We start from the raw sequence: 17,256 nt of genomic DNA, 5'->3' as shown, positions 1-17,256 counted from the left end.
TTAGAAAAGACCAAACTATCCTCACTGCACTTCCATTTTCACTTCTCAGAATAGTTGGGGATGGGAAAATTCCAATTTAAATGCCAAATCTCCAGTGCGGATCCAAATAAAAAAACATACTGCTTCTGTAACTCTGTGACATATATTTTGAAGCATTTGTATGGCACTTTTCAGAAACCTTACATGGGAATTATACGATTAGGCAAATGAGCTTCCTTTCAATGTCGGTATCTTTATGTTTCTGTTTAGATACAAAGAGAACGCTATGAGATTATCAAGGATTCACCACGACCAGCCTATAAAGCCCTTGGATCGAGCCGTCTTCTGGATAGTTTGTCATGCGCCACAAAGGAGCCAAACACCTGAGGCCGGCCTCCCATGACCTCACCTGGTTCCAGTACCACTCTCTGGATGTGATTGGGTTCCTGCTGGCCTGTGTGGCAGCTGCTATATTTGTCACCACACAGTGTTGTCTGTTCTGTTACCGGAAGTTTGCAAAAAGAGGGAAGAAAGAAAAAAAGGAGTAGTTACATCGGAGGCCTCAAGCTGGTATGCCTCACAAATGGGACTCATCCAGTTTATTCCAGCAAGAAGCTGTGATAGAAAATTTCTTCCTCCTGTGACAAATGACTTTTCACCACTTAGCTTCTCAGATCAAAATCGGCTTTCAAGGGATTTAAAGCCTATTTAGGAGTTAGAAATGTCATGCCAAAAGGAAAACTGGAAAAAAATAAATAAAATAAAAATAAAACCGTATGGGTACTTATTGAAACTTGTTTTTCTAAATCATAACTCATCACCCTCCAAAAATATAGATCTTAACTGTGTTTCAAACATTGGGTATGGACACAAGAACATTATGAAAGCTATTCGCAATATCTCTATTATTGTGCAAATATCAGAATATGTTAACTTAATTTGGGGCTAGAATTTTGTAGTTTTGTCCTTTGCTAGAGAAATGACAGTTAGTTAAAACTGTGTAAAATGATTTACTCGCCCATTTTGTTTTGGAAGACCACTAATTCTCCACAGTAAGATCCAGTCTCAGCCTCCTTACCTATGAACAGGGCATGTTCTTGGTTGGGTTTAATCCAGCTTGTCACTTTCCAGCAGAACGTATGTGAATTTAGAAATCTACTAGCTACCCCTTTCCTGTTATAAAACTGAGCTGCTCAACTGGTTAAGCTTCTGACTCTTGGTTTCAGCAAAGGTCATGATCTCAGGGCAGTGAGATCAAGAGATCTAAGCTCAGAGTTGGGCTCTGGGCTTAGCAACTAGTCTGCTGAAGGTTATCTCCCTCAGCTTCTCACTCTCCCTGCTCCAGCATACTCTCTCTCCAAAATAAGTAAAATCTTAAAAAAAAAAAAAAAAACCTAAAATTGAGCTATTTATGACAGACTTTGTTTCATTAGCTTATTCTCTTTTCCTCACAGTCCTTTAAAAAGATTCACCTAGTGGCTTCCATGCTCATTCTACCCTTTGATAATGGATGCAAAGTCTCACTTGTAGGTTGGATAATAGAGGACACGCTCCCTAAAGGAACTTACTGAACTTTCACTCTCTCCCATTGAGAGGGAAGGAGCTGCCATGCCTATCAGGGAGGGAGTCATCACCTTGTAGGCCAAAGAGGCCCATTAGGAGGAGTACCTGATCCCCTGAAGCAGAGGCTGGTGGCCAGAGTCTGATGACTGGTTCTTGTGGCCCAGAAGGATGGGGCTCCAAAGCCCACAACAAGGTGCTGCCTCAGCTGGGCATGTCCAGCAGTGGCACCTGGAGGTAGCCTCCGTGCTAGTAGTGGGCTGTCATGGAGTTGGCTGCCCCCAGACCTGTTCCGGTCCTCGGCAACCCAGCCCAGGCCCCCTGGACCCTGTGGACTACGACATAGCGAGAATGAACAGCCTGGCCCACGAAGTGCTGCATGGCTGGCAGCCCTCAGTCAAACCAGTCTTTACAACCCCAGCCTGGCTGTGTGCCTCAGTTCACCCAAAGGCATAAATGCCCTACATGGTACCTAGCCAGACGCTGCTATTTCTTGTCTGCGACTGGGGCATGTGGCTGATTGCGTAGATGACGGCACATTCACTACCTGGTGTACATCTCTTGTGTGCTAGGCACATGGCCTCTGCTATGGGCCACTGCCCTGAGCTTAGATGGCCCAATCACAGCCCACCACTCCTTCAGTGGGCCTTGCCATGGCTTCGAATTCGCACCTCCAGCAAGGACTGGTGACCAACCATGCAGATAAATGTCTGGGTACTTTGTGCCATTACTGAGATCCTTGCTGTCTGCAAGCTCTGAAAGGGGGCATGGATCACCGCAGGCCTGGGCCTCTCTTGACATGGCAGCCTGTTCTCTGATGCCTTCAGAGGACACTGCTGCTGTATTGAGATGCAAAGCCACAACCCCACATGTGGCTTGCAGGGAGTGGCACACTGTGAAGCTCTCTATGGCTTCTGAGCCATGGCTAAGAAATACTTAAGGACAGCATGTTTTCTAGTAAGACATTCTTTGGCTTTTATTTCTACTTTAAATGGTAGAATATATCCTACAGAAGTAAGTGTTTAAAATGTAAATTGTTTTACTTATCTGTGAAGTGGTCATTATAGTAAATATTCTAATTAGTGCCAGAGTGAGGTAATTACTACTTAGCAAGCTAAGGAAACCATCTTTATATTCTGTCAGTTTCTCTTATAAATGGCTATTTTTTTTTTAAATTAATGTCAGGGTCAATCTTATTTGAACACATGTAACACTTTAAGTACAATACTGAATTGAGGTGGAATTGTGACCATTCTAATCTTCACAATCTCAGTGAAAACCTTTCACTGTTTCACCAATATTCCCTGATATTGCCTTGCTGTAGATAAATATTCTATCAAATTAAGGAAATTCCCTTCTGCTAAAAAAGAAAAAAAGAAGAAGAATCTGCGAAAACTGTTTTTGTGAAGTATAATGCAGAATGAGTTTTCAAATAAAATTTTTTAAAAAGTTTTTATTTATGGGGCGCCTGGGTGGCTCAGTGGGTTAAGCCGCTGCCTTCGGCTCAGGTCATGATCTCAGGGTCCTGGGATCAAGTCCCGCGTCAGGCTCTCTGCTCAGTGGGGAGCCTGCTTCCCTCTCTCTCTCTCTGCCTGCCTCTCCATCTACTTGTAATTTCTCTCTGTCAAATAAATAAATAAAATCTTTTAAAAAAAAAGGTGGTTTTTTAATTTATTTGATAGAGAGAGAGAGATCACAAGTAGGCAGAGCAGCCGGCAGCGAGAGAAGAGGAAGCAGGCTCCCTGCTGAGCAGAGAGCCTAAAGTGGGGCTCCATCCCAGGAACCCAAGATCACGACCACCGCCAAAGGCAGAGTCTCAACGCACTGAGCCACCCAGGCACCCTGAAATAAAATTTAAACATACTTTTTTTTTTTTTAAAGATTTTTTATTTATTTGTCAGAGAGAGCGAGCGAGAGCGAGCACAGGCAGACAGAGTGGCAGGCAGAGTCAGACGGAGAAGCAGGCTCCCTGCGGAGCAAGAAGCCGGATATGGGACTCGATCCCAGGATGCTGGGATCATGACCCGAGCCGAAGGCAGCCGCTTAACCAACTGAGCCATCCAGGCGTCCCTTAAACATACTTTTTAATCATGCATTTCTACTTCTAGGAATCAGTCATGTAGAAATACACATGCACATGTTTATGGACAGCGTATTAGCAGAAGTACCTAAATATCTATCAAACATACCTCCAATGAAAGACATAATGTATACAGTAATTACAGAGAAGATTTTGTTGTAAGTAATATTGTTGCATGTTCCCCACATCACAATGCTAAATGAACAAGTTCCAGAAATAAAATAAAATACATGTTAATTTGTACAAACACAAAAGAAACATTCTGAAAGAAAACCCAGAACATCAAAGGATGGTAATATAGACATTTATACATGTCTTAATCTTTTGACATTTCACAGCATGGTTTTCATGTGTTAATTATACTGAATAAAAAAATCTGCTAATGAAATAAACATATGATTTCAATATAACAAGTTCCAAGATTTTGCTGTTGCGCTATCAGGTCAGTAATGTTATTCAGAATACTTGAATTGACCAAAATCTCATATACCATCTATTGTTACAAATTTGGGCCCCATTTTCATGTTTAAGAAATCCTTCATCTAAAATACCTAGTAATAAATATATTAGAATAATTATTAAAAATTTCAATACATGTGAAGATCTAAATGCACAATTCTTAACGATGTTACTGTGTTTTTAATGTCAGTATTACATGAATTTTACAGTAGCTTAGTGACCTCTGCTGGCTGACTTCCAAAAGATTATAGAGTAATGGACATTGGGGAGAGTATGTGCTATGATGAGTGCTGTGAATTGTGTTAGACTAATGAATCACAGACGTGTACCCCTAAAACAATATCACATTATATGTTAATAAAAAGATTATTTTATGGTAATTTTAAATCATGACTGCAAATAGCAGGAACATGAGTATTCTCTAATTATCATTAGATGTGTGAATGAAGATCCTTTGGATGATTATATCTCAGCCATTATATAACTGTAACCCACTGAGAAACCCAAGAATCAATGCAAAGAACCTACTGCATGAGCCCAGCTGACACTCAGAAATATGAGAGATAATAATAAAAAGATTGATGTTATAGGCAACTAAATATGGGGGCAGGTTGTTCTGAAGAGAACGAACTCAGGAATGACATTTCCACATTTTTAAAAAATTATACACATGTGACAATATCACAACTAAGAAATATCTTTTAAAAAATGGGAGCTATAAATGTTACATTTTGAAAATAACTGTAGCTTAGAATGCACACAGCATACACCAGAGACACTCCCTGAAGCACCAGGCCCTGGACAGTATAGACCTCTTCTTAATATAGCCATTACTCTCAGGAGCAGGAAGCAAAACAGGCTTTCCTAACACAGAGAAGACAGAGACCTATAGAGAATGTCAAGATAGAGAAATTCACCCTGAAAGTAAAAACAATGAGACATCACAGTCAGGGACCTAATCAACACAAGTATAAGTATTGTGCCTGAACTGAAATTTAAATCAACTATCAAAAAGATACTAGCTGGGATCAGGAAAAGCATACAAGATACCAGTGAGTCCCTTACAACACAGTTAAGAGCTAGTCAGACCAAAGAAGGAGGAAGGGAAAAAAATGCTCTAAATATGATGCAAAACCACCTGGATGTAATGACCACAAGGATGGAAGTGTCAGAAGAATGACTAAGTGATATAGAAGATAAAATTATGGAAAATAATGAAGCTGAAAAGAATAGTGAAAGAAAAATATTGGATATGAATGTAGACTTTGGGAACTCAGTGACTGCAGAAAGTGTAGTAACATTCTTATCATATGAATCCCAAAGAAGAAGAAAGGGGAAAAGGGGTAGAAGGTTTATTTTAGTAAAATATAGCTGAAAACATCCTTAATCTGAGGAAGGAAGCAGATATCCAAATCCAGGAGGCACAGAGAGCACCCAACAAAATCAACAGAATCAGGCCACCATCACGACTTATTGTAGTCCAATTTGCAATATATAAAGATAGGGAAAGAATTCTGAAAGCCGTGAAGGAAAAGAAATCCCTAAACTACAAGGCAAGACAAATCCAATTAGCAGCAGATCTCAAAGAAATTTCTAAGACCAAAAGAGAGTGGCATGATATATTCAACAAACTGAAAAGGAAAAATATGCAGTCAAGAATACTTTATCCAACAAGACTGTCATTCAGAGTAAGAGAAATAAAGAGTTTCCAGCACAAACAAAAACTAAAGAAGTTTGTTTGTGACCACTAAACTAGCCCTGCAAGAAATAATAAAGGGGAATCTCTGAGTGGGAGAGAAAGACCAAAAGTGACAAGATTAGAATGGAACAGAGAAAATCGCAGGAAACAATGAAAAAACAAGTAATAGCACTGAATACAGATCTATCAATAATTACTTTAAAGGTATATGGACTAAAATTATAAGAAAAGACCCATCTGTAATCTGCCTACAAGAAATTCATTTTAGACCTAAATCCACCTACAGATTGAAAGTAAGGGAATAGAGGAATTTTAAACATGCAAATGGTGTTCTTTAGCTTCCAGGTGTTTGAGTTGCTTCTGAACTTTTCCTTGTGATTGAGCTCCAGTTTCAAAGCATTGTGATCTGAGAATGTGCAGGGAATAATCTCAGTCTTTTGGTATCAGTTGAATCCTGATTTGTGACCCAGTATGTGGCCTATTCTGGAGAAGGGTTCCATGTACACTTGAGAAGAATGAGTATTCTGTTATTTTAGGGGGGAATGTTCTGTATATATCTATGAGGTCCATTTGTTCCAATGTGTCATTCAATGCTCTTGTTTCTTTATTGATTTTATGCTTCGATGATCTGTCTATTTCTGAGAAAGGCGTGTTAAGATCTCCTACTATTAATGTATTCATATCAATATGACTCTTTATCTTGACTAACAATTTTCTTATGTAATTGGCTGCTCCCATATTGGGGGCATAGATATTTACAATTATTAGATTATCTTGGTGAATAGTCCCTTTAGGAATGATATAGTGTCCTTCTGTATCTCTGACTACAGTCTAGTTTAAAATCTAATTTGTCTGATATGAGAATCGCTACCCCAGCCTTCTTTTGAGGCCCATGGCATGAAAGATGCTTCTCCATCCCTTCACTTTCAGTCTGGGTGTATCTTTAGGTTAAAAATGGGTCTCTTACAGACAATATATGGATGGGTCCTGTCATTTTATACAATCTCAACCCTGTGCCATTTTATGGGTGCATTTAGGCCATTCACTTTGAGAGTGATTATTGATAGATACGTTTTTATTGACATCGTGTTACCTTTGAAGTCTTTCTTTCTGTAGATTGTCTCTATATTTCTGCTCAATGTTATTCTTAGGATTTTTCCTCTTTTATAGAACCCCCCTTAATATTTCCTGCAGTATTGGCTTGGTGGTTGCATAGTCTTTTAAGCCTTGCCAGTCTTGGAAACTATCTCTCCATCCATTTTGAATGTCAGTCTTGCTGGATAAATTTTCTTGGCTGCATGTTCTTCTCATTTAGTGCCCTGAATATATCTTGCCAGCCCTTTCTGCCTTGCCAGGCCTCTGGACAGGTCTGACATTATTCTGATGGGCTTTCCTATGTAAGGAGCCTCTTTGTCCTAGAAGCTTTCAAGAGATTATATCTGCAATTATGATTCCTGAATTTGACTATCAAGTGCCTTGATGTTTTTCGGGAATCTATAATCTTGGGTGGAGACCATTCGGCCTCTAGTACATGAACACTGATTCCATTCACGAGATTGGGAAAATTTTCATGAAGAACTTGTTCCACTATATCTTCTAGACTTCTTTTTTCTCCTCCCCTTCAGGGATTCCAATAATTCTGACACTGGAACGTTTCATGGCATCATTTATTTCCCTGATTCTGTTTTCGTGGCTTCTAAGCTGTTTGTTCCAGACTTCCTCATCATCCTTTCTCTCTGTTTGTCCTCCAGATCACTAATTCTATCTTCTGTCTCAGTTACCCTAGTTTTAAGAGAATTTAGATTAGATTGGAACTCACTTAGAGCATTGTGAACCTCATCCCTCGTGGCTTTCAGCTCTGCCCTAACATTGTAAACATCATCTCTGGTTGCTTTCAGCTCGGCCCTAATCAATTCCGTTTGGTCATCCATGGCTTTCTCCAACCTAGCTGTTGCCTGAATTATTGTTAGCCTGAATTCTTTTTCCGACATATTGTCTATGTTGATAGCCATTAGATCTGTTGAAGAAGGCCCATCCTCCACGGAATGGGAGAAGATATTTGCAAATGACAGTACAGACAAAAGGTTGATATCCAGGATCTATAAAGAACTTCTCAAACTCAACACACACAAAACAGATAATCATATCAAAAAATGGGCAGAAGATATAAACAGACACTTGTCCAATGAAGACATACAAATAATTACTAATAGGAGCTGTTGTTCTGAAGCTGCAAAAACAAGATTTTAATCCATGTCAGTGATTGTTAAGAATTATATAAAGAAATGGTTTTTCCAAATTACTTACTTTTCCATTAAGTATTAAGTTCTCAGAAAACTTTTGTACCCTTTTTAAAGAATTAAGACAGTTGGCAGAATGCATCAGGAGTCTTAAAAATTCTTTATAGCCTTTGGCTTCATAATATATTCATAGAACTATGCAGAGAAAAATAATCAAGATGTACAAAATTTGATGCAATTATTCATAAAAGTAAACACTGGAAGTAATCTAAATACCCAAAATTAAGTAATAATTAAATAACTTATATTTGTGCATATCATGCCATTATAATAGGTTTAATCAAAAAAAGCTTAATCACACTTAATGAGCTGTATTTATAAGATTTGGTTGAAAAGAGAGGGGCAAAATGATAAATATAAGATCACAATTTTCTTGCACAATGAAAAAATACAACAAATTGGGATTAAAATTTTCAAAACATATGTCACAACGTAGACTTAATTATATGAATAAAGATTAGAATGAAAACAAATTTTAGCATAATGTCCTTAAGTTCCATCCATGTGGTCACAAATGGCACTTAGGTTGTTTCCACTGGTTGTTGTAAATAATATTTCAACAAACATGCATTGTCAATATCCTGTTTTTCTTTCCTTTTTTTTTTTTTTTTTTTTTTTTGAGTATACACCCAGAAGCAGAATTGCTGGATTATAAGGTACCTCTTAGTTTTTGAGGAATTGCCGTATTGTCTATCCTTAGTGGCTAAAGCAATTTACACTCCTGAGTACAGTGCACAAGGATACCTTTTTCTCCACATCCTCGTCAACACTTATCACTTCCTAAGAATTGCCATTCTGACAGACATGAGGTGATATCTCATTGTAGTTTTGGTTCACATTTCCCTAATGATTAGTGACGTTGAGCATCTTTTCAAGTAACGGATTGGCCATTTGGGTGTCTTTGGAAAAATGTTTATGTAGTTCCTCTGCCCATTTTTCAATTAGATTGGTTTTTGGAATTGAGTTGTAGGAGTTCCTTATTTTTTATATTAACCCCTTACCCAATATATGGTTTGCAAAAACTGTCCCCCATTCTGTAGTTTGTTTTTTCATTTTGACATCTCTTTTGCTATGTGTAAGCTATTAAGTTTGATGTAGTCCCACTTGTTGGTTTTTGGTTTTTGTTGTTTGTGGTTTTGGTCTCATATCCAAAAAAGTCACTGTCAAGACCAATGTCAAAGAGCTTTTTCCCTATGTTTTCTTTTAGGAGCGTTATGGTATCACATCTTACGTTTCAGTCTCTGATATAGTTGGGTTGATTTTGTGAGTAGTGTAAAATAAGGGTCCAATTTCATTTTTATGCATGTATATGCAGTCTTCCTAACACCATTTGCTGAAGAGATCATCCTTTTCCCATTGGGTATTCCTATACATGCAGAATTTGATTCTTACATTCTTTTTTTAAGTTGAGAGAGAAAGAGAACACACATACATGCAACTGGGGGTAGCGGCGGAGGGAGAAAGAATTCTCCAGCAGACTCCTTACTGAGCTCGGAGCCTGACGCAGGGCTTGATCCCAGGACCCTGAGATGACGACGAGTCAAAATCAAGAGCCAGCCACTCAATTGACCCAGCTACCTATGTGTCCCTGGACTCTTGTATTCGGTTCTACTGGTCTATATTCTCTTTTTATGCAGGTCCCATATTATTTTAGTTACTATATAGCTTTTTAATGCAGTTTAAAATCAGGGACTGTGAGGACTTCAACCTGGTTCTGAGGGCTGTGTTGCCTATTTGCAGTCTTTTGTGGTTTCATGCCAGTTTTAGAATAGTTTGTTCTATCTCTGTGAAGAATGTCTATTTATTTATTTATCTATTTATAGAGAGCATGACTGGGGGGAGAGGCAGAGGGAGAGGAAAAGAAAGATTCTTAAGCAGGTTCCAAGCTCAGCACAGAGCACAACACGGGGCTCCATCTCACAACCCTGAGATCATGACCAAGCCAAAAATCAAGAGTCAGACCCCTAACAGACTGAGCCCCCCAGGTGTCCCCATCATTGATATTTTGATAGGGATTGCATTGAATCTATGGATGGCTTTAGGTAGCATGGACATTTCAGCAATATTAATTCTTTGCATCCATGAACATACAATTTTTTCCACTTGTGTCTTCTATTTTTTTCCCCACAAAGTAGTTTTTGCTGTACAGACCTTTCACTTCTTTGGTTAAATTTATTTTCCCTGTTGTTAAATTTATACCTATTTTATTGTCTTTGATGCTCTTGTGACAAGACAGTATTTATTTTTCAGATGTTTCATTATTGGTGTAGAATAGTGCAACTGATTTCTGTATATCAGTTTTCTATCTGCAACTTTACTAGTTAATTAGTTCCAATGGTTTCTCTGGGTGAGTCTTTGGAATTTTCCATACACAAAACCATATCATCTGAAAATAACCACAATTTAACTTATTCTTTTCTAACTGGATGCCTTTTACTTCTTTTCTTGCCTAGTTGCTCTAGTTAGGACTTCTAGTACTATACTGAATAAAAGAGTGTCAACAGTGGCATCTTATTCTCTTCCTAATTTAGAGGAAAAGCTTTCAATTTTTCACCATTTAGTATGTTATTTGTGGGTTTGCCATCTATAACCTTTATGTTGAGGTATGTTCCTTCTATACTCAACATGTTGAGGGTTTTCATAATGAAAAAATGTATTGTCACCTTTTCTGCCTCTATAAAGAGGATTGTGCTATTTTTGTCTTTCATTCTGTTAATGTGATGTATTAGTGTGATTGAGTTCCATGTTGAACCATCCTTGCATCCCAGGGATAAATCCCACCTGGTTATGTTGTATAATACTCTTAATATGGTCTTGAATTCAATTTGCTAATATTTTGTTGAGAATTTTTGTTATCTATACTCATCGGGGATACTGATTTATAGTTTTCCTTCCTGTGGTGTCCTTATTTTGCTTTAGTATCAGGATAATGCTTGCCTTGGAGAATGATTTTGTAAGCATTCCCTCTTCTTCAAGTTTTTGGAAGCATTTGAGAAGGACTGGCATTAATTTTTCTTTATATGTTTGGTAGAACTCACCAGTGAAGCTGTCTATTCCTGGGGAATATCTGTGTTGGGAGGTTTTTGATTACTCTTTCAATCTCTTTATTCATTATTGGTCTGTTCAGATATCTACTTCTTCACTCACTATTCTGTCTTGGTAGGTTGTGTTTTTCTAAGAATTTATCCATTTCTTCTATGTTATGTAACTTGTGGGCATATAATTGTTCATAGTAGTCTTTTGTGTTTCCTATGCATTTCTGTATTATCAATTGTGTCTCCTCTCTCATTTCTAATTTTGAGTCTTTTTTTCCTTAATCTATGTAAACATTTGTCAATTTTATCTTTTCAAAAAGAGAGAAAAATAAATACTGTATCACTTGTATTGTGTAATCTAAATAAGCCAAACTCATAAAAACAGAGAGTGGTTATAGCAGTTATCAGGGGCTAATCACCCTGGCAAGTGGGGAAATAGAGGTATTTTTTAAGGGTACAAACTTGTAACTAGCAGTAATAAGTCTTACTATTAAGACTTATTAATAGTAGTATAAGAGCTGATGCACAGTATGGTGAATACAAATATAATGTATTATAACCCTCACACTTGCTAAGAGACTAGATCTTAATCATCCTAACCACAAGAAGGAAATAATCATGTGACAAGATAGAGATGCTATAATTATGATGGAAATCATATTAAATATATAAATGTATCAAGTCAACATGCTGTGCACCTTAAGTTACACAGTGTTTTATATATAAAATTTTTCTCAACTAAAAAAAATTTTAAACCAGGCATATCTCCAGATAGCATGATTAAAACTAACTTCCTTTTTTGCAATTTTTTATACTTTTGCAAATTTTCTTGCAATAAGCTTCTTTTCACAAGGATGTCAGGGAATGAGAACAGCTAGTCTATCAGTGATTAATCTGCAGAGAATAGATTAGTGTAATACTATAGGGCACCATCTTCCACAGCATGGATGAAGGAGTTTCAAACAAAAGACTAAAATTTTCATTTTAGGCCAAAGAAACAAAACAGTTTAGGTAATCTTAACTGTTGCTACAGTCACTGGAATTACACTACACTAGGACACACTATGTAAGTCATAGGAAAGTTCAGTATCATATTGAAATTAATGCCATCAGCGGAGAATTATACTTTTGAAGAATGTTCTACAAAACAGTCTACAAGACCACTGAGGTTTGCAAACTATTTCCTTTTTCTCTAAAAATAATTTTGAAAAGAAGTTTTGTGACAATGATTAGGATGAGAAAGTATATTTTTATATTGGGAAAGCTAGATCATTATGTTCCAGAGAAATAAGAATAACCAATTTAAAGAAAAGGAAGAATGGAAGAAGGGAGGGAGGGAGGGAGGGACGATGGACAGGAAGGGTGGGAGAAAAGGATAAGCATATGGTTTTCAAAAAAAAAGCCTATGGCTTTGATCAGATATCCAGGAAATTTTTGCTCCTCTACATTTTTCCCCCTTTGGAAGGAGAGTACACTGAACAGCGTGGAGTTATTCTAGCATAGTAAGTAATATACATATTTTTAATTTGCATCAATCAGGGACACGATGACAGAACGACTCTGGAACAATTCTGGGCAAACATGTCTTCACCAAGAGCATTATCTAGTCCAAATCAGAAGGGTGGTCACAGATCTACTGGAGAGAACCCTGAGGTAGCTCTCCCACTGTGGTGCAAGGGTTCCCTGGGGCCCTTACTGTGGTGATTTAAAGACAGAATTCTTAATTTTAGTGAAATTCACTCAATCCTAGGTCATCCAAAAACCAAAGCTTTTATAACTCACTGTGGAACCGACTGCATCTATGATGCCAATTACCATGGTATCCCTATGATGGGCATTCCTTTGTTTGCAGATCCACCTGATAATATTGCTCACTTAAAGGCCAAGGGAGCAGCTATTAGTTTGAACTTAATAAAATGTCAAGTACAGACTTGCTCAATGCATTGAGGATAACCATTAATGATCCTTCCTGAGTACTTTTTTTTTTTTTTTTTAACCAGACACTATTTCTAGAGAGATGTGCATACGAAAGCCAGGCAGGCAGCCATGAGTCCTGCTATGAAAACAATTATAAGTAAGATTTGCTCAGTGCTGGAAGACCAACTTCAATAATCCATTCTGAGTGTTAGAGTAAGGTTTCTTGCATTTAGGGAAAATGCAAGAGGTTTAAGGACAGTAATTTTTGACATAATCAATAAAAAGAATCATCAAAATGTTTAACAGAAAGATTAAGAGGAAACACTGAGAACAAAGCAGGGAACCATGAGTGTTCTAACAGTATTTATCTGCACAATTACAACTTTCAGCATGAGAATGTTTTAAACTCTTCTAAAATGGTTTAATTTCTGTACACCAGCATGATGTTATCAATTTTGAATTTCCATTAAACACCTCCAAAATTTCCTATGCTAATATTTGGATTCCATCACTAATACATTATAAATTTATATGTTTATGTTTATCTAAGTATATTATATATAATATATAAATGTATATTATAAATACATACATTTATGTATATATTTTTAGAGAAAAATATAAATTATTTTAGAGAAAAATATGTAAATGTATACATTTATATAACTTTATTATAAATTTATATTTATATTTTATATATAAATTTATATATATAAATATATACATTTATGTATATATTTTTAGAGAAAAATATAAATTATTTTTAGAGAAAAATATGTAAATGTATACATTTATATAAATTTAAACATTCTACAACTTTCAAATGTATCCAATTAAAACTTTGTGAATACTATTTATAAATGCAGTTATACTCAGTAATTTGGTTATGCTTGTTTTGATATAACTGTAAAAATCAAAAAGTAATTGACTTAGAAGAGATCTACTGGGATAATCCTGTTTAAAAGCCAAATTTTCTGGAATAGAAATATTTGGTTTCCAAATTACTTCAGGATACACATTGATTTCCTATACTCTATTATTACCAGTATCATAATTAAGTATATATTTCCCCTTTTTGTTTCATAATGACTTTAGAAATAAAAATTTTGTGAATGTTTGGTTATAATATCACAGGGGACATCTGCATTTTAAAAGCAGTGCTATGTAATTGATTATTCATCCTAAATAAGCACCATGAGAAGCACATTTTTTGCTTCTTAAGGATGGTATTGTTCATTTGGCAGTTTTATGAAAAAGCATATCTTTCTAAAATAGATGTCTTTCTACTTTCAATTAATTCTTAATAAGGTAAAGCTGTGCCCAAAAAGTGAGGAAAATTAGCTGATATGTACTGAATGCTTATGAAATACTAATTCTTTTGTATGGATTAAGTAATCAGTTCTTCCATATAGTTGTTCCTTATTGTATTACAAATATGTTTCAGGATTATTTCCCCCCTCTCACAAACTCAGTGGTGCTCTCACTAGTTTTCACAGGACAGGGACAGAAGTTACCTCCATGGTTATTGCTAAGGTGTCAGAGCACTTTGTGATTTAAAGTTTGTAAAGCCCTCTTTATTAATCCTTCTTCCTTGTCTTAGTCCATAATCATTTCAACAGTAGAAAATGCAACTAGCAATGCCTGCAAGTGAAATATTGAGCACTCTCCACAGATTCTAAAATGGCAATACTAACTAGAAAAACCACAACACCAAACCCAAATGGAAGTCTCCAAATGACAGGGACAACTCCAAGAATCAATACATTATTCCTCAAAATAATCAGATTAAAACATTATTCCTATCCATTCAAATGAAAAAAAAGCACACAACAAGGTATCAGAGTCAAGACTCAAAACAACACAATCCATTCCACACTTGTAAGCATGACTTCACCGCTGTCAAGGCAATACCAGCTCTGATCAGCTCCGCCCGGACATGCCCCTGAACTTCACGTGGACTTGTCTCCTCTCTCTGGATTATGACAGTATTTTGAAACTTGTTTACCATATCTATTAACAACTCCTTACTGGATAATTGGAAATTTCCATGTCAAAATCATGTATTTTGATTTTTTTTTTTTTTTTTTGGCCTTTCAGAATTAACTCCTTCCACTTTTTCTAAATGGGAAATAATTGTCATCTCCCAGTTTCTTTTCCTTCACAGCTTGAAGTCCTAGACTGTCAACAAATTCCAGCCCATAAATATCTCTAATTGTCTCTAAGGAAAATAATAGAATTTTTCTCCAGTGTTACCATCCACACAAATCCTTACACATACACATGAAAATTTCATTTATCTTTTTCATCCACCTTTTCTTTGTTCTGTAAATTATTTGGTTTTCTTTCAGCTATAAAGAGAATGTTACGTGGTTATCAATCATTCATCATGATCAGCTTATAAAGCCTCTTGATCAACCAGTCTTCTGGATTGTCATTTGTCACAAAGCAGTCAACACCCACCTTCTTAAAACCTCACCTGGTTCCAGTACCACTCTTTGGATGTGATTGGGTTCCTGCTGGCTTGTGTGGCAACTGTTACTTTCTTTGTCATAAATGTTGCTTGATTTGTTGTCAAAAGTTTAAGAAAGAAAAGAAAAAAGGGAATAGACTTTTGAGACATAGAAGGTATAGTAAGCCAGGAAGCATAAGTAAGATCACTCCATTTAATTCAACCTCTGCGAATCAAGTTGTGACACATTCTCCCCCACATTTCGTTAAGACCTGTGCCTCACCTAAATATTTTACTCTTGGTTAAATATGCTGTGTATTATTTATAATTAAGTATATTTAATTATACTTATATAATTAAATGTATTTGTATTATATGTATTTATAATTATTAAATATACTGTGTATATTTATAATTAATCCATTCTACCCGAAGAGGGAAATAATCCTATGTTTTTTACAACTACTTCCCTCAATATTCCTTAAGATTTAAATAATAATTTAGTAATATTGAGATTCTTCAATTCTGTTCATCAAACCAAGGAGGACATGCTACCTATAAAGATATAGTCCCTTTATAATTCTTTTTAAAAATCCTCAAATATTTCTACCTTAATACTGATATATAATTTTGTAACTGCGGGAAAAAAAAGACTCACTGCAGTTTTAGTCTGTGACTTAAGAAGCCTGATTGTTTTTACCACACATTTTCAGAAACATATGCTCTATAAATAAGATCAAGTACATGTGAGCCTGACAAAGAATAACATAGCTGAACACTTTTTATAAGTGGCAAAACAGTATTATTCATACTACTGTAGGAGGGGAGAGATTCTAGTGTATAAACTGACTGTATAAGTTTATACTCCAACTAAGACAAAGGTGCCCCAATTTTGGGGGTTTTTGTTTGCTTTTGTTTTTTTCGTTTCCAGTTGGGTCTTTATTGCTTAAGTAAGAGAAAAATTGTTCCCCAGGGGCCAGCTTTCTTTCTGCTAAGTAATTCTATAGCTTCTGTGTCACAAGATGGAAAATTCTGCTAATAAAAAAGTATGGATGCTCTGTCATTAGGTAGAGTGCGTATCTTGTTTAGTATCAAGTGCCAGAAACACATGCCTCAAAAGGGAAAGGCAAATGGAAACCTTGTGCAGAGGCGGGTATCCCCTCAGAAATGGTATATGCTGAGTGCCAAAATTGAGCTCTTGCTGCCATCCTTCTACCTCTTAAAAGCCAGAAGGTCAGGAAACCTCTAGACTCCTTGATGGACAGATAGCCCCAGGTCCCCACTAGCCCACCATTCCTGGGGAGGCTTTCCAGGTCCAATTCCAGAGATCACATTTTCTTCAGCCAAGACCCAATATGAGAGGTGGGGCCATCTTTAAGGACACAAGTTATGACCTAAGTACAGATGGAAGAGAAGTTCAAGTTTGGTCAAGAACCTCAGCACAATGTTGAGGCAAGTAAATCCTTTGTGTTTATAGTTCACAACCCTCTTCAAATACAAAATACTTTTTCCTATAAATTTCCTTTGTTACAGGAATTCTGAATGTTCTAACTGGCTTCCTACCTAGAACTATGCACCAGTTCTTTGGTTGAAAGGACTATAGATACTTTCCACACAAAGCCTTGGATATGTCTGAGTATCTGTTCTTACTTTATTGAACAACCCTTTATAACTGGATAGTAAGACACAAAATAAAAGGAAAGCATGATATGGGGTCCAGTAAGGTAGTTCAATTGCTCTGGATTATGTTAGAAGATTTCCCCCCTCCTAAAATAATC

General features: G+C 36.5%; 1 protein-coding gene and 1 pseudogene across 1 annotated transcript in view; both read left to right on the top strand.

Moving 5' to 3' along the window:
• LOC132006809 (UDP-glucuronosyltransferase 2B31-like) overlaps nt 1-781 on the top strand; it is a 20,026-nt gene extending 19,245 nt beyond the window's left edge. The window contains 2 exon segments of the mRNA XM_059384846.1: nt 250-330; nt 332-781. Of these exon segments, the coding sequence (XP_059240829.1) occupies nt 250-330; nt 332-527 (277 nt within the window). The 3' untranslated portion in view covers nt 528-781.
• A 1,286-nt stretch (nt 782-2,067) lies between these two features.
• On the top strand, nt 2,068-16,727 carry LOC132002096 (UDP-glucuronosyltransferase 2B10-like; annotated as a pseudogene).
• Nucleotides 16,728-17,256: the final 529 nt, after the last annotated feature.

The sequence above is a fragment of the Mustela nigripes genome, chromosome 1, assembly GCF_022355385.1.
Source record: "Mustela nigripes isolate SB6536 chromosome 1, MUSNIG.SB6536, whole genome shotgun sequence".
Lineage (NCBI taxonomy): Eukaryota > Metazoa > Chordata > Mammalia > Carnivora > Mustelidae > Mustela > Mustela nigripes.
This window is presented reverse-complemented; position numbering and strand designations above follow the sequence as displayed.